The 18,698-nt window shown below is 42.2% G+C and overlaps 1 protein-coding gene across 1 annotated transcript in view; it reads left to right on the top strand.

The window, feature by feature from the left end:
• The window catches only part of LOC117365506 (semaphorin-4E-like), a 142,585-nt gene that overhangs the window by 109,935 nt on the left and 13,952 nt on the right, over window positions 1-18,698 (top strand). The window contains exons 6-7 of the mRNA XM_033955983.1: window positions 13,340-13,456; window positions 17,082-17,233. Coding sequence (XP_033811874.1) covers window positions 13,340-13,456; window positions 17,082-17,233 — 269 coding nt within the window. The remainder of the gene's footprint in view (window positions 1-13,339; window positions 13,457-17,081; window positions 17,234-18,698) is intronic.

Here is an 18,698-nt window from a genome sequence, read left to right as displayed (position 1 = left end):
ATTCTTACTGCCTTGGAAGCTGTATATTCTAAAGATGAACCATCTTTACTAATAAGCTTTGATGCAAAAAAAAGCATTTGTCTGAGTAAACTGGGGTTTTAATGTATAGTATCTTGTTTACTTATGGAATTGTTGGAAAATGTAGTAATGCAGTCCAGACACATTATTATGATCTGAAGGCTTTGATATGGGCCAATTGGATGGAATCTGATTCCTTTAATATTTTATAGGGTACTAGGCAAGGCTGCCCACCCTCCTTTATTTATGCTGACCTTGGACCGTATAATAAGAGAGATTTTGAACAATCTGGAAATAATGGGCATTAGACTAGAGCAGACAGCTTAAAATTTCAGCTTTTACAGATGACCTATTGATCCATCTAGCTCAACCTAATCTTTTCCATTATTGCTGGAAAGAATGAGAGAATATGGAGATTTTTCAGGTTTTAAACTTAGAACATAAGTTGCCATACTGGGACAGACAGCTTAACTTCCCAAACATAAAATTCCCAGATCTTAATGAATTTTATGTGATCCCATCCTTTATGTTCCTCCCTAAATGTTCCTTTTTAATTTTTTTTTTTATGAAAGATTGTAATCTAACCCATTTACCTTTTATATATCTGTTTGTATCAGTTTCTGTTAGAATAGATTTAATCTGTATAAAATGTCATATTTTGTCTACCCTTTTTTATTGTATACTTTGGAAAACTGTAATACGCATTGAAAAACATGATTTTGCGTAAATAACAAATCTTATTAAACTTGAAGCCCAGTATCCTGTTTCCGTGACTAACCCAGGCCACAAGTACCTGGCAAGATCCCAAGGAGTATGAGTTTGTCCGTCATGCCCCTTCTTTTACCTTGTTTAAAAGCAGACTAAAACACAACTTTTGATATAGCCTTCAATCTATAATCCTACTCCCTACAGCTCACCACCCTAGTCAGTATCCCCCCTAACTGTATTTCCCACCTTGGCATTCTGTTTGTCTGTCTTGTCTGTTTAGATAGTCCCTGCTCAGAAGAGCTTACAATCTCCTTCTTGACTCTGTACAACGCTGCATTCTAGAAATAATAGTAGTAGTAGTTACACATTGAGTAAAGACATATTTTCTCCGGTTTGTTTTAAATCTACTATTTAGTACAATGGTCTTCACTAATTTTTAAGTGAAGGCCGTTTTAGGTCCGAAAGGGCTGAAAGAGAGGCAACAAATATCTTCTTACTTGGGGCCATGATGTCAATAATGCTTCTCGATATTCATTCCTACTAGTATATCTGGCCTTGGTCACACAATGCAAAACATAGATGAAACCCTATCCAAATAAAGGACTACAAACTAAAAGTACTAATATACACAAATGAAACCCATGATGCCAGACTCAGCATGCAGTACACCACCAGAGAAATAGAGAGAAATGCATTTCTTCCTGAACAGTGCTAAATGTAAATTCTCAAAACTGACATATTTCATTCACTGAATTGAAAATAAAATCATTTTACCTACCTTTGTTGTCTGTTGATTTTATTTTTCTAATTATCTTGTCTTTGGCTACACTTAAAAACATAAGAATAGCCTTTGGATCAGACCAATGGTACATCTAGCCCAGTATCCTGTCTTCACAGAGGCCAGTCCAGGTCACAAGTACCAGGCAAAAACCCAAATAGTAGCGGCATTCCATGCCTCCGATCCAGGGCAAGCAGTGGCTTCTCCCATATCTGTCTCAACAGCGGTTTATAGACTTTTCCTCCAGGAACTTATCCAAACCTTTTTTTTTTAACCAGCTACATTAACTGTTCTTACCATAGCATCTGGCAATGCATTCCAAAGCTTAAATATTCTCTGTGAAAAAATATTACCTCCTATTGGTTTTTAAAGTATTACTCTGTAACTTCTTCGAGTTTCCCCTAGTCTTTGTAAATCTTGATGCAGTAAAAAAAAAATCGATCCACTTGTATCCGTTCTACACCACTCAGGATTTTTTTAGACTTTGATCATATCTTCCCCCAGCCATGTCTTTTCCAAGCTGAAGAGCCCTAACCTAAACTAACCTAAACCTTAGGTTTATATACCACACCATCTCCGTAGACACAGAGCTCGGCGCGGTTTACAGGATTTAGGATGAGAAAGGAACTCCAGTGGAGGGTTTAAGGATTAGGTGTAAGAGGGTTTAAGGATTAGGTGGAGGGTTTAAGGATTAGGGTTTAAGGATTAGGGGATGGGTGGGAGAGGCCAAAGAGAGGGAAGTGTTACAGTTTTGAGAATAGCCAGGTTTTTAGGTGTTTGCGGAAGAGTCGGAGGGAGCTTGAGGTTCAGAGCGGGGAGGTAAGGTTATTCCAGAGCTCAGTGATTCTAAAGGGGAGGGATGACTCTAGTTTGCCTGCATGCGAGATACCTTTTGTGGAAGGAAAAGATAGTTTAAGAGTTTGGGAGGATCTGGAGGAGGTAGGAGTTGCGGAGTTCCAGGAAAGAGAAATAACGACAGGAAGGATGCCATGTAGGATCTTGAAAGCTAGGCATGCACATTTGAAGTGGATCCTGGGGATTATTGGGAGCCAATGGAGCTTAGACAGGAGTGGCGAGACGTGATCAAATTTGCTTTTTGTGAAAATAAGCTTAGCTGCGGCGTTCTGAATCCGCTGAAGTCTATGGAGGCTTTTCTTGGTTAGGCTGAGGTAGATAGAATTGCAATAGTCCAATCTGGAAAGGATGATGGATTGTACTAGGACGGCAAAGTGTTTTTGATGAAAGTAGGGTCTGACTTTCCTTAGCATATGAAGGCTGAAGAAGCATTTTTTTTACCAAGGAGTAGAGATGGTTGTTGAAGGATAGAGAGGAGTCCAAGGTGACACCCAGAACTTTGCTTGAAAACTCGAGCTGTAGTGAGGAGCTGGAGGACAATGGGATGGAGGAGGGTAAATGGTCTAATTTTGGGCTGAGCCAAAGGAGTTTTGTTTTGGACTCATTCAATTTCATTTGTACTGTGAGTGTCCAGGATTGGAGGTATGTTATGCATGAGGATATGTTCGTAGAGAGGTTAGTGAGGTACGAGTCGGTCTCAAGGAGGACGAAGATGTCATCAGCGTAAGTGTAAAGTGTTTCAAGGGGGGATAGTTGGAGGAGTTTCAGGGAAGACATGTAAATGTTAAAAAGGATTGGAGAGAGGGGTGAGCCTTGCGGGACACCACAAGTCGGGATCCAGGGGGAGGATGAGGTGCCGCTCATGTTAACCGTGTAAGAGCGGGAACGTAAGAATTTGGAGAACCAGTCTAGAACTGTGGAGCTAATGCCTATCTCGGAGAGTTGGAAAATTAGAATATTGTGGTGGACAACATCAAAAGCTGCAGAGAGGTCGAATTGTAGAAGAATAGCGAACTTGTTACGAGAATGCAGTCGATGAACCTTAGAGATTAGTGAGGCCAATAGGGATTCGGTGCAGAAGTTGGGTCTGAAGCCATATTGGTAAGGTAGGAGAATGGAGAATCTTTCTAGATAGGAAGAGAGCTGGGTAGATATGATAGACTCAAGCAACTTGGTTAGGAGAGGGATATTTGCTATTGGACGATAGCTGGATGGTAAGGAGGGATCTAGGTCTGCTTTTTTCAGTAGTGGGGTCAGAGCGATGTGTCCCATTTCAGTAGAGAATATGCCCGATAGTAGGGCAGAGTTTATGAGTTTGGTAAGAGATGCAATGGCCTGTGTGGGAATTTTCTCAAATAGGTAGGAGGGGAATGGGTCCAAGGTGCAGTTGCAAGATTTTAATTTGAGGCAGAGTTTAAGGATCTGAGAATCGGATACGAGCTCGTAGGCAGTCCAGGATCTGTCGGCAGGGATGGGGTTCAAGTTTAAGTTTCAAGTTTCAAGTTTAATGAGGATTTGATTAATCACTTAATCTAAATTCTAAGCGATGTACATTTCCATAAAATTACAATATAAAAGGGATAATACAATAAATGAGACTAAAACAGACTATTGACAAAATTTTACAAGACTGGAAACAGAGGGAAAGGATGGGTAAGAAATTACAATGTAAATAGGCAGCTAGGGTTGAAGGCAGCTAGGGTAGGGTTGGGGTTGGAGGGCACCAGAGAGTTGTAGGAGACTGCGGGCGAGAAGGAGCCTCTTAAGGTAGTGACCTTATCATTGAAGAATTTTGCTAGAACCTCGGCTGAAGGAGAAGAGGGGAGCAGGGTGGAATCGTTTTTAGTGGTTAAGGAGCACCAAATGTTGAACAATATGCTATTCTGGTTGTTGGATCTGGAGATCTTGTCACCGTAGAAGTTCTTCCTTGCTTTTTTTAATATTGAGCTGTAGAGCTTGATATTGACTCTCCAGGCCTGTCTATCAGAAGGGGATTTGGATTTTTTCCATTTGCGTTCCAAAGCTCTGTTTCAGGTCTCTGTGGAGTGGAAGGTACCTCCTTTAAGAACATAAGAACATAAGAAGTTGCCTCCACTGGGTCAAACCAGAGGTCCATCGCGCCCAGCAGTCCGCTCCCGCGGCAGCCCATCAGGTCCATGACCTGTGAAGTGGTTTCTGACTATTCCTATAACCTACCTCTACTTCTATCTGTACCCCTCAATCCCCTTTTCTTTTAGGAACCTATCTAGACCCTCCTTGAACCCCTGTAGCATGCTCTGGCCTATCACAGCCTCCGGGAGCGCGTTCCATGTGTCCAGCACCCTCTGAGTGAAAAAGAACTTCCTAGCATTTGTTCTAAACCTGTCCTTTTTCAATTTATCCGAGTGCCCCCTTATACTTGTGGCTCCCCACAGCCTGAAGAATTTGTCCCTGTCTACCTTCTCTATGCCCTTCATGATTTTGAAGGTTTCTATCATGTCTCCTCTAAGTCTCCGCTTTTCCAGGGAGAATAGCCCCAGCATTTCCAATCTGTCAGCGTATGAGAAGTTTTCCATACCTTTTATCAGCTTTGTCGCTCTTCTCTGGACTCCCTCATGTACCGCCATGCCCTTTTTGAGGTATGGCAACCAGTACTGGACACAGTACTCCAGATGTGGGCGCACCATCGCCCGATACAGCGGCAAAATGACTTCCTTTGTCCTGGTCGTGATACCCTTTTTGATGATACCCAACATTCTGTTCGCTTTCTTTCAGGCTGTCGCACACTGTGCTGATGCTTTCAATGTTGTGTCCACCATCACCCCCAGGTCTCTTTCAAGTTTGCTCACCCCCAGCAACGATCCCCCCCATTTTATAGTTGAACATCGGGTTCTTTTTCCCTACATGCATGACTTTGCATTTCTCAGTGTTAAAACTCATTTGCCATTTTCTTGCCCAGTCTTCCAATCTCGTTAAGTCCCTTTGCAGGTCTTCACAGTCTTCCTTGGTTCTAACCCTGCTGTAGAGTTTGGTGACATCCGCAAATTTAATGACCTCACAGTTCGTCCCTGTCTCCAAGTCGTTAATAAATATATTGAACAGGAGCAGTCCCAGCACCTGTGGGACTCCACTCGTGACCCATTGCCATTCTGAATAATGGCCTTTTACTCCATCCCCTTTATCATCTTTGTCGCTCTTCTTTGAACCTTTTCTAGTGCAGCTCTATTTTTTTTGAGATGACTGAATGCAATTCTAAAGGTGAGGTTGCACCATTGAGTGATGCATAAGCATTATAAAATTCTTAGTCTAATTTACCATCCCTTTTCTAATAATTCCTAGCATTTTGTTTGGTTTCTTGGCCTCTGCCGCCCATTGGGCAGAAGGTTTCAGCGTATTGTCACTATGACACCCAGATCTTTTTCTTGAGTGCTAACCTCCAAGGTAGACCCTAGCATCTGGTAACTATGATTTGGATTATTCTTCCCAATGTGCATCACTTTGCATTTATCCACATTAAATATCATCTGCCATTTGGACAACCAGTCTTCCAATTTCCTAAGGTCTTCCTGCAGTTTTTCATAGTTTGCATGCATTTTAACAACTTCGAACAGTTTAGTTTCATCTGCAAATTAAATCACCTCTCTTGTAGTTCCAATTTCTAGATCATTTATAAATAAGTAAAATACAGTACAGATCTCTGCGGCACACCACTATTTATCCTCCTCCATTGAGAAAAATGGCCATTTAACCCTACAAATTTTTAATCCACAATTGAACATTGCCTCCTATCCCAGGACTCTTTAATTTTCTCAGGAGCCTCTCATGAGGAACTTTATGAAAAGCTTTCTGGAAATCTAGAAATACTACATCAAACAGCTCCTCTTTATCAACATGTTTATTCACACCTTCAAAGAAGTAAAGCAAATTGGTGAGGCAAGACCTCCCTCGGCTGAACCCATGCTGACTCTGTCTCATTAAATCATGTTGTTTATATTTTCCACAATTTTATTTTTTATAATTGTTTCCACTATTTTGCCTGACACTCATCTGTAATTCCCCCAGATCTCCCCTAGAACCTTTCTTAAAAATCGGCATGACATGACTGGCCCATAAGCCTTCCCCCTAACATCAATTCTGACATTGGAGAGGAAGTTCCGGGCCAGCCAATCGCTACCTGGCTGGCCTGGAACCTTCTCTCCAACATCAAAATTGACATAGAGAGGGGGAAGGCTTGTGGGCCAGCCGCTTGTGCAATCACTTCACGTGCCTGGTCCGTCTCTGTTGCTGCACCAGTGGCGGCAGGGGAATGGAGCATGGCAGGATCGGCTTTGGGGGTGGGACGGGGAGGCAGGAAGAAATCTCAGGCAGCAGTGGTGGTGGCTTCAGTGAGGGGGGCAGGCAGGGAGAGGTCCCGGGCGGCGGAAATGGAGACATAAAATATTTAATGAGAGAAGGGGGAGGAAATCATATAGGCTATACTTATAGGTTTGGGACACAGGATGGAGAGAGGAAGGGGGCACTAACTTGGGACATAGTAGGGGAGGGAATAGAAAGGGAGAATTGTTGGGCATAAGGGTGAGTGAGAGATGGTGCACATGGGGAAAGGAAGAAAGAGGAAAATTGGGCAGAGAGAAGAGTGAAGTAGAGATGCATAGAGATGAGAGGGAGAAATGGTGGAGAGAGAACAAAGGGACAGATTGAAGGGGATGCAAGGGGGAGGAATGTTGGGCATAATGATGGAGGGAGAGATGTAGCATGGTGTTGGAGAGGGGTGATAGATGGAGAAATGGGCATGGGGCTGGTGGGCAGTGGTGAAAAATGCTGCACATGATCTGGGGGATGAGAGAGGAAGAAAAGTTGGACTCATGGAGGGACAGAGAGAGATGTTGGTTGGGGAATGAAATGAGGTATGGAGGCGAGGAAGCATGCAGGAGGCAGAAGGAAAGAAATATTGGATGCACAGTTAAAAGGAAGTGCAACCAGAAACTCATGAAATCACCAGACAACAAAGGTAGGAAAAATGATTTTATTTTAAATTTAGTGATCAAAATGTGTCAGTTTTTGGAATTTATATTTACTGTCTATATTTTGCACTATATATGCCTATTTTTCTATAGTTGTTACTGAGATGATCATCTGCCTTGACCTCTGAAAAAACCCGAATATAAATGATAATACATTTTCTCTGCGTACAGTGTGCTTTGTGGTTGGTTTTTTTTTAATTTTGTGGTTACCGTTATGTATTAATAAGATTATATTGTGTGTATATGAAAAATGGATGGAAGAAATTGTATTACAAATAGTACTATTATTATGGGGGTGGAGTCAGGGGTGGAGTTTGGGTGGGGGTAATCGGTTTGTATTTGTTAGGCTTAGGGTAGTTGGCTTGGAAAGGTTGAGAAACACTGATCTATACCACACTTTTTTCTTTCAATTTTTTTCACATTCCCCTAATTTCTTTTTATTCCTTGCTCATCCTTGTCCTCTTTCCTTCCTTTCCTACTCCCTCTGCACTTTTTAATTTTTTTCTCCTTTTACACAAGTATAATTTGATGTTTTATATTTGGGAGTAGGGAGGTTAATAGCTTTCTTCCAGCTCCAGTCTCTAAATCTTTTTTAGCTTGTTCTGCTTCTCATTTCCCCATGACTCAAACTTCTATTTCCTTACACTCCTCAGCAAACTCCACAGCAAAATTGATAAAAAGGTGTTTATTTTATAAAATGAAGTATGGATGTTAAAAAATTATTTTTATGCTATGGTGGGATATTGGACATAGTGGTGGAGAGAAGATGTATTTGTCTGTGGTCTGATTTTGTATAGATTATGTATATTATGTATGTGATTTTGTGACCTGCTTTCTAAAAAAGAAGACAATAAATAAATTATAATTCCCTAACCAGTTGTTGTTCGATGCAGGTTTAGCTCACCCATCCCATCTCTCCCCCTTACCATCTCGGTGCTGTAATTTAATTGTCTTAGGGCCGTCAGCAGCACAGCAAGGTGAACCTGCTGCTGTTAGCCTGCCCCAGAAGCCACCTCTCTGCAGATCCCACATACATGGGAACAAAAAGTCACTGCAGAGAGGCAGCTACCAGGGCAGGCTCATCTCACTGAGCTGCAGGCAGCCCAAAGACAATTGAATTCCAGCACCAAGGAGGTAAGAGGGGGAGAGCCACCAGATTCTAAGCTGGCCCTGCCAAACTATGCCAAACTAGCATCTGGGGGAGTGAGGGTGTGGTAGGCAGGGCCAGGGTAGGGTCATGGGCAATGTTCCCTCTAATTTTTCATAGGCTGTGTGCGCAAAAAATTTCATCTGTGTGCATTTTAAAGAAAAACTAAATTTGTGTGCGCTATAAAAATGATTGCCAGAGGGCCCAGAGTTCAGTTATGGGCATTTATGGGCCGGTCTTTGAGTTTAGTCTGAATTAACGAAAACACAATGTAATTTTAGTTACACTTTATGTTAGTTACACTTTATATAACATAAAGTCTCATTTCAATAAACATAAATTATGTTTTATTGAGCGCTACCTATAAATAAGGTATCATTGTACTTTATACTTAAAATTTAGAAAATAACAGCAATTTAGTTTTCAAAGTTTTTCCCTGCAATCTTTCATATTTATCCAGTCCGAATAAATTCTGTCAAGATCTGTTGAGCCTCCATCTTGAAGGTGACTCTTAACACGCATCAGCATTTCCAAATGCTCTAAATGTAAATGATTCCTTTGTTTAGTCTTCAAATTGTTCCACGCTCACAATCTGAACCAATTTTGTCCATCAATTTTGCTAAATCTGCAAATTGATCATTCTGAAATGCAAATTTCGTCATATCTGGAAAGCTGTTTATCATATTGCTTTTGATTTTTTTCTGCAACAAGGAATTTAAAGTCATTGTATTGCTGAATAATAACACTTTCCTCCGGATGAAATTGTTTATATTTTAAACAAAGAGATTTGATATGTCCATTTCCAAAGTCAAAGTCGCATTATGATATTGCTGTACAGTCAAAAGCAGACCATTCCTCAACTTCATTTTCAGGAAATCTTTCACCCAGATGCAAACATAGGATGTTGATGAAGGTTAATATGGAATTAGTATCCACTGAAACTTTTTCTCCAGACCTCATCCTGTTGTCAAGAAGACTGTTGACTTTATCACTCCACTTAACCTTGTCATCTAAGTATTGCATTTGAAGTTTGTTCAATTTACCCTGTGCAAGATGATAAGCTTCCAATGGTGTCAAACCACGTTTTTGAAATGCCATGGTTAAGGAAGCCAGTTCTGATAAGACATCATTCAAAACTTCAAGTGTAATATGAAATTGTTTACTGTTCAGCTTCTTATAGTAGTACTTTGCAATAGGATCATTATCTTTGTCTTCTTCAAAATATTTTAACAGGGGATCATAATTTCGAATAATTGCTTTAAGTTCAAAGTGTCTAGATAACCAGCGCACTTCATTCAGAGGTCTGAAAGCAATTGATTCACATTCGGATGCATTTGCTATTTCTTGAAATTTGCATCGTTTAGTAGAAGAACGACAGAACACCGTGTACATAGTTCTCATTACAGTTTCTTCTTCTTTCATCAATTTTACTTCTTTCCATGAATCAGAAAGTCCCAAATCTTCCCAATGTGCAACACAATGTTGCTGCACTAAATGTGGAATGTCTTTTCTCAGCTGTGCTGCAACACCATCTATTTTGCTCAACATAACAGAGGCACCATCAGAGGTGAACATAACCATTTTATTCAGGTCAAGTTCATGTTTCCTATAGAATTCCCTAATTGCTGTTACTACTGATGTAGCATCACATGCTTCCAACTGTAGCATCCCACCAAATGATGTCCTATACTCATTTGAATTGACTGGCCAATACTTAGAGTATTAAGTACTTGTTGACAGAAATGTCTGTGCTTTCATCAACAGTTAACATATGATACGTTGCTAATTTAATGTCTGCCATACGATCATCTTGCACGATGCCATTGATAATTCCAAGAAATTCAAACGCACAGTTTTTGCTTCTCCAGCTATCAGGTATACTAACATACTTTGCCATGTGCTCACTGATATCTTGAACAGAGAGCATTGAGATATTCATCTTAATGGACAGCATAACACTGTCAACAAGAACCTTAATTTCATCAGGACTGGAACGCTTCCGTTCATTATTAATTTGCCTGTTTTCTTTTTTGGTTGGGCTTTCAAGCAACATGTTAACCATGTTAACCTCTTAAATTCGGATTTTTACTTCTGAGTTTCCTAATACTGTTGGTATGAGATTTACTTGATAGATGGCGTTTCAGAAAGTCCAGTTTCCAAATATCATCCCATATTTTTCCAGTAGAGAATTTTCCAGTTGCTTTGGCATCTTGACAATAACAACACACAACTCCGTCGTCTTCGTCATAGATAAATATTTCACACAGTCAAACACGCATTATATTTCGAGATTCCGGTGTCTCCGTTTCAACAATTTCTTCAAGCCATTCAGACCTAAAAGCTGTTGCAGCTCTCTTGCGTTTTACACTTTTCACCATTCGCGGTTTAGACATTTAAGAGTTATATCTGGTTGCAATACAGTTATACAACCGCAGTACCACGCTGCACAGTACGATTCCACGAAATAAACAGTATGGCGGAATTTCAGGAAGTCAAAGAATCGGAAGTGTTTCATATCCTATGGGCCATAGGCTATGGCCCTATGGGGCACGTGACGTGTCAAGTTCAACTGCCAAAGATAACGGAATCACGTGAATGGTTTAAAATTTATATTATAGCGCTTCAATAAATGTGATAAATGGGAAATCGGAACAGCTGGTCTTCTGCAACATTTCATTTTAGCAGTGAAAATCATTTTAGGCAAAAATTTATTTTTTTGTGCGCGCTATTTTAATTTGTGTGCGCGGGTTCGGCAAGTTGTGTGCGCACAGCTTAGAGGGAACAGTGGTCATCAACTTGGCAGCTAGGCTTCAATGCTAAAAAATGTAAAGTAATGCACCTAGGCAAAAAAAATCCACACAGAACTTACACACTAAATGGTGAAACCTTGTCCAGGACCACGGTGGAACGTGATTTAGGAGTGATCATTAGCGATGATATGAAGGCTGCCAATCAAGTAGAGAAGGCTTCGTCCAAGGCAAGACAAATGATGGGCTGTATCCGTAGGGGTTTTGTCAGCAGAAAACCTGAGGTCATAATGCCACTGTACAGATCCATGGTGAGACCTCATCTCGAGTATTGTGTTCAATTCTGGAGACCACACTACCGAAAAGATGTGTTGAGAATTGAGTCGGTTCAGCGAATGGCTACCAGGATGGTCTTGGGGCTCAGGGATCTCACGTATGAAGAAAGGTTAAAAAAACTGCGGATGTACTCGCTGGAGGAGCGAAGAGAGAGAGGGGACATGATTGAGACCTTTAAGTATATTACTGGGCGTATAGAGGTGAAAGATGATATCTTCAGTCTTACAGGACCCTCGGTAACCAGAGGACACTCGCTGAAAATCAGGGGAGGGAAATTTCGGGGTGATGCTAGGAAGTACTTCTTCACCGAAAGGGTGGTCGATCATTGGAACGAGCTGCCTCAGCGGGTGATTGAGACCAGCAGCGTGTTAGATTTCAAGAGAAAATGGGATATTCATGTGGGATCTCTAGGAGAGTAAGAATCAGGGAGTGGGTCATTGGTATGGGCAGACTCGATGGGCTATGGCCCTTTTCTGCCGTCAATTTCTATGTTTCTATGTTTCTATGAACTGTGGTCATGGGTCTTTTTTTTTCCATTTCATAAATATGGTAACCATACCTTTTCTCGGCCTGTCTTCCTGATCATCCCCCTGTTCTTTGAATCCCATGCAGTTCCTCTCCCTGTCCTCATCTGTTTCTTTAGCCCATCACTCACACACTTATCTTTGTATCACATCCCATGCCCCCCTCCCAGCTTGCATTCATTTCAGCTCTATTCTCCCTTTTGCATTCTATATCTCTTCTCTCAGCATCTCTTTCCCTTACAACCCATGTCTTCCAGCTCTCAGTGCCTGTGCTACTCTTTGCTTCCTCATTATTTTCCCAGAGCCTCCCTCAGCACTTCTCCTCTCTATGGTAAACCAAAGGCAGGAAGCTTGTCTTACCTACACTGCTTCACTTCTGTGTTCTCCATGGACAGCTGATCATGTCAGCCACATAAATGGTGATGTCACGGGGCCGGAACCAACCCAGCTAGTGCTCAAGCTTGGAAAGCTCCAGAAAAGCTTTCTGCGCTTGTATCAATCTTCCCAGATGATTCCACACCCCCTGTCAGTTTTTCAGATTCCATGGTAGCAATCAGACCCGCGTTCTAGTTTTCTTCTGTCAGTTGTACCAATTCTTTTCACACTCTCATCAATAACTGAATTTGATTTCGCTTCACTTCTTTTCAAAATATCAGAAAAGAAAAGGGGATTTAAACGATGTGCTTTATGTGCACACAAAATGTCTGTTATGGACCCCCCACTCATGTATACGGTGCACTTCTCCCCCTCCCTATGGTAGACCAAAGGCAGGAAGCTTCTCTTACCTACACTGCAGCACTTCTGTGTTCTCTGCTATTAGCTTGCTCAGACATTCCTTAGCATAGCCAGCCAAAAAGCTGCAGAAGAGGCATGACCAATAGCTTAGGAGACATAAACCTTCAGTCCTGCTTTCCCCTGCAGCTTATTGGCTGGCTAATGAATGTCTGACCAATGGTGTTTCCTAAGCTACTGGTCCTACTTCCTTTTCAGCTTATTGGCTAGCTAACAAATATCTGACCAATGGACTGCAGGGAGAGGCGGGAACAGTAGCTACAGAAATACTCTCTTTCTTCCTGCTTTCCGTTGCAGCTCCACATGGGGAAGATTTTAGCTCTGATGTCTGGGCATCGTAGAAAGAATATTGGGGGTGCTCTTGCATCCACAGAGCTGGCATCTATGAACTGCAGTGAGTTCATAATAAATATCTCCATTTCTCTCTTTAGATGGTGAACTTTATACAGCCACTTCATACAACTTCTTGGGCTCAGAGCCAATTGTACTTCGCACATTAGGAAAAGATGCTCATTTACGGACAGAATTTAAAACGTCTTGGCTTAATGGTAAGATCTGCTTTATATTGCATATTGCCCAAGCTCTGGGGGCAAAGAAAGTGTATGTGACCGAGTGTCACATGCACAGATACATAGAACCACACCTCCTGCATTTCCTTCTTTTCAAGTTTGAAATGTATTTGGGAACTCTATATCTTGGAGTGTTCCCATTCATAGATGATACCATGACTGGAATGCCTACAATGAAGATGGGTAGAACAGATGTACATATCTGACTGGTCTGTTTTTGAAACAATGTTAAATTTCCTCAGCAACCCTCTAGATTGGTCAAGATGCTTGGGTTATGCATGCCTATCAACAGAGGGAGACTGAGAACATGTGACTTTTGGAAACCATATAAAACCGGTTACAGTTATTTTATTTGATATACTGCTATTTTTAACAAAAGTCAAATCAAAGTGGTGTACAATTAATAAAAACAATGGGCAATCAAAGCGGTGTACAATAAATAAAAACAGTGGGCAATATTTAAAATAAAAACATCACAAGGGGAAAGTACACAAACAAATTAACCAAACTAGACACAAAAGAATAAAAGGGCAGGAAAGGTTTACAATATCTTAAGGGAAAAAACAAACCAAGCAGGATAGGAACAAGAGGGTAGGATACAGAAAGAATAAGAATCAGAAAAAGAAAAGTAAAGATAAGCATAAGATAGTGACTGCCTGATCATAAGTAACATGAAAAAATACAAGGAAATTAACTACCAAGTCAGAATTATGAGAAAATATTGCAGAGATAAAGACTCCCTAGTCTCAAGTCATGGCAAAAGTTGCGAAGTGACAAACTATTAGGAACTAGGTTCAAATGCCATTTTGAAATAATAAGCCTTCAAGTGAGACTTAAATGACTTCAGGGATTTTTCTGTTCGCAGATATAACGGGAGGGAGTTCCAGAGAGTTGGAGCCTGTGTAGATCCCAGCCAGTCAGTATTTCTCAGTTTCCAGCAGAGGGTGAACATGCAATCTGAGCCAGTCTGGTAGCTCTGAGGGAAATGGTCTTCTGGGTCTTGATTGAGGTACTTTCCTTTTGCTGATTGATTGGAAAAGAAAGCTGTATCTGAGGAATCTGTGCAAAGGGGCTGTTGGTCTGTGGGGGCCACATTTTCCTCTGGGGTGCTATACCCTGATGGCCAGGTCCCTTCCCTGTCCTCTGCCCTTTAATCTATGGCCTGCACTATGCCTTAGCTCCTGTGCCTAACAGGAACCTTGAGTGCATTTAAACAGCCACCAACAATTTGTTGGGAGGGGAAAAAAAATAAAATTGTCAAAATTGTGTGGAGGGCAGAGGTATTTGTGGTTAGCACTGCTTCTTTGTGGTTTGCCTGTTTGGCTCATGGGGGTTTACAGTCCATAACCATTGGTGTCTGCTGTTTCCTGCAGTCCTGCCGTTTCCTGCGGTCCTATTAGTGGTGCACAATGAGTATAGCCGAGTGTGTGAGTGTCAGAACTGGAGTCGCTAGGAGCTCAGTGCCGACTCTGAGCTCGGGTTCTGTGCAGGAGGCATGTTCAGATCAGGAGGTTGTTGAGTCTCTTGCGGCCTAGTGGTTAGAGCATCTGCCTCAGCACCCTGAGATTGTGAGTTTGATTTCCCACTGAATCTCCTTGTGACTCTGAACAAGTCACTTTTAACACTTCATTGTCTCATGTAAACCGCTTTAATTGTGTAAACTCACAGAAAAAGTGGTATATCAGGTCTCATCCCCATCCCCTTTAATTTCAGTGCCGGCAGGCTCTTCTGCGGTGGTTCCAGTTTTGGCGGGTACTGCTGCCATTTTGGATTCTTACCACACCTTACTGTCACACAAACTGGTCTTGGAGATTACTCTTCAAGGCTCTGCTCCTGCTCTGGGAGAATGGGTTTTCCTCAGGATTTTATATGGGCCCTGTTTCAGGCCTAGAAAGCAGGGGGATCAGTGCAGGGGAAGATGGATATAGCTTTCCCTTCCCCATAGCAAAAAAACCTAGGATGGCCTGGGAAGGTGAACTGGAGGAGTCCTCAGTCCTCCTTTTTAATGAGGCCCTTAATGATCAGGACCTGGAGGACTCAGTAGCTTGGGATCTTGAAGGGGAGCCCTTTATTCCGGGAGAGGATCCCTTTGTTGTCCAGTTTTTCCATAGGGATGAGCTGGCTAAGCTGATTTCTCAGGTTTCTTCTACTTTTAAATTCGATCTGGAGGAGGCTTCAATGGATGGTCCCTAGGAGTTAGATCCTTTGGTAAAGGGGATTAAGTGGCCACCCAAATCCTTTCCCATGAATCGGGACATTTGGGACATTGCGTAGGCTGAGTGAGCATCTCCTGATTCACCTAGCCTGTTGTTCATGGATGCCTGGCTCCCTTTGAAATTACTTCCGGGTCATAGGGCCAGAAAGTAATGTCAGAGGGAAAGCCAGTGTGAACAGCAGGCAGAGAAGCTGGGAAAGCAGGCAGAGAAGCTGGGAAAGATTTAGAGGTACGAGGGTGGGAAGGGACAATGCCAGTGTGGCACAGGGGTGTGGAGAGGAGGGTGCAAGGAGGAGTTGGTACGGACGGAGCATGGGGACAGAGAGGAGGGCATGGGGGTACACCCCTGCCCCAGGTGCCTCCCACCCTTGCTACACCAGTGGATTTGACATTGACTTCCTTGAAAGTGCAGGTTGCTGCTTTGTTTTGTTTCCAGGGTAAAATTCAGGGTAGATCGTTAGCAACTTCACTGGATGTGGTGTGCTTTCTTCGGAAAGTAATGCTTACTTGTCCACCGCTGCATCCCTTTGTTCCTTCCACCTTGGAATTTGAATCTTGTGTTGGAAGTTTTGATTGGCTCTCCTTTTGAGCCAAAACCCAAGGCTACATGATCAGGTCAAGTGAAAGGCTGCTTTTATGGATAAGGAAACCTTGGGACCTTAACAAAAGTGATTTGAAACCAAGGGATTGCTTGCATAGAAGGCGGGAGAGTGGGAAGGAGTTTTCAGAGTGATGTAATTGTGGGGGGTGGAGTCAGCTGATAAAAAATCGCAAATAAGCGAAACCGTGGATACGGAAACTGCGAATATGAAGGGAGAAGTGTAATGTATTTTTGACTGTCTGCATGTCAGCACAGCTTTGATTTCTATATTCCAGGATCTAGCTTTTGTTCTACTTTGTTGTCCAATTATTGACTGGCTGGGGTCTGCATAGGGTTCTTAATACAATTTTTAAAAGTCAGGTGTTCATAACCCAAGCATCTTGATTAGTCTAGAGGGTTTAAAGGAAAGAAAATTAGCAGGTAAGATCTAGTTTCTCCATTTTTGCCACTGCATATAATGTAAAGAGTAGAAAACTCTAGCTCCTGGGATCAGAAAAGCAGCTGAACAGGAGAGTCACTATAGGGCAAAGGTAATTGTTGTACCAAGTTAGGGACAGTTTCTGGTCCCCCTTATCCTCTCCTGCAGATAAAATATTTGTCTCTTATCTACATATGTAGAGTAATGACATAAGAACTCTGTTTTTAAGACCATAAAAGGTAAGACTTTTACAGCAAATAAGCATTCCTTATATGCTTGGGAACCAAAACCCCAAGAAAGAATGTTTCTATAAGAAAGAAATGTTTCCATTCTCCTTGTATATTCTTGTTTTCTCTTATCTTTTCTGCAGAACCTAGTTTTGTCTACATGGATATAGTGCGAGAAAGTGAGAATAATCCAACTGGAGATGAAGATAAAATCTATTTGTTCTTCAGCGAAACTGCAATTGAGTTTGAATTCTACGACAAGTTACTGGTATCTAGGATTGCTCGTGTCTGCAAAGTTAGTGTGCAAGCCACATTCTCAGCTTCTATTAATGAGTTGTGGATATATGAAAAGCCACATCTAGAGTGGTCCAGGGGCATAGCCAGGGGTGGGCTTGGGCCCACCTATTTTGGACTCAGACCCACTCAACAGCAGTGCACCTTGAGAGCGTGGGCTCCTGTGGTCCTGCCTCATCTCTTCAACGGATCAGTGGTACCCCACGTCCAGCAATTTTCCCTCTTTTCTTCCCCACATCATCTCTCCTTCCTCATCCCACTCCACTCTCCTCTTGCTTCAATGGGTTCCCGGCAGCAATTCGCATATGCTGCCTGCCGTTAACATAAGAATTGCCATACTGGAAAAGACCAAAGGTCCGTCAAGCCCAGTATCCTGTTTCCAACAGTGGCCAACCCTGGTCCCAAGTACCTAGCTAGATCCCAAGTAGTAAAATAGATTTTATGCTGCTTATCCTAGGAATAAACAGTGAATTTTCCCAAGCTATTTCAATAATGGCCAATGGACTTCTCTTTTAGGAAATTATTCAAACCTTTTTTAAACCTTGCTAAGCTAACTGATTTCATCACATTCTCTGGCAACGAATTCCAGTGTTCTGTTGCAGATACACATGCATCCATACTTTAGCTCATGATTCACACTTCCCGTGAAACTGCAGAAGGGTATCACTTTAGGAACTTGAAATGCTCCCCTTCTACAGTGGAAAACAGCTCCCTCCTCAGTTTTTCTTTGCAAGCGAACTTGAAATGCTCCCCTTCTGCGGTGGAGAACAGCTCCCTCCTCAGTTTTTCCTTCTGCAGGCGAACTCAGAAGGTGTGTTTTGATCTGCCCTGCTTCTTTTTGGGTATTTTTCAATCGGAGGAGAGGGGTGGGGCAAAAGAAGGAGGAATATGTTGGACATGGAAGGGAGAGAGACATGGTGCATAGGGAAGAAAAGGAGAAATATTGGATATGTTGGTGGAATGGAGGAAGGAAGAGATACTGCATGGAGGAGTGGAAATAAAGATGCTGAACTCAGGACACGAGGAAGGAAGAGAGAAAGAGATGTTGTACAATGTGAGAGAGGGAGAGATATTTGACATGGGGGTGGATAAGAGGGAGGAAGAAATACATAGAGGTGGAGAAGGGAAAAAGAGGGAGATGTTGGATCCAGAAGCCGGATGGAGAGATGGAGGACAGTGGGAGTAAGGGAAGAGAGGGAAAATGCTGGACCGTGGGGGAGAGGGCAGGAGGAAAGAAAGAAGGGACAGGGATATAAGAGGCTATGAGGACGGGAAGGGGAAAAAGAGGGAGTAAATGCTGGGCTAGAAAGGTGGATGGAGGAAGACCTGGAAATGAGAGAGAGGCCAAAAAGGGGAGGAAGGGTGGCAAGGAAATGAATGAGAGGATAATGATTATAGAGGGTAGAAATTTGATAATGTGGAATAGATGAAAAGGAATGGAGGACTGAGGAAGGAGTGAGATGGGG

The sequence above is a fragment of the Geotrypetes seraphini genome, chromosome 8 (assembly GCF_902459505.1).
Source record: "Geotrypetes seraphini chromosome 8, aGeoSer1.1, whole genome shotgun sequence".
NCBI classification, from domain to species: Eukaryota; Metazoa; Chordata; class Amphibia; order Gymnophiona; family Dermophiidae; genus Geotrypetes; species Geotrypetes seraphini.
Note: the sequence above shows the minus strand (reverse complement) of the source record. Positions and strands in the feature narration are given on the sequence as shown.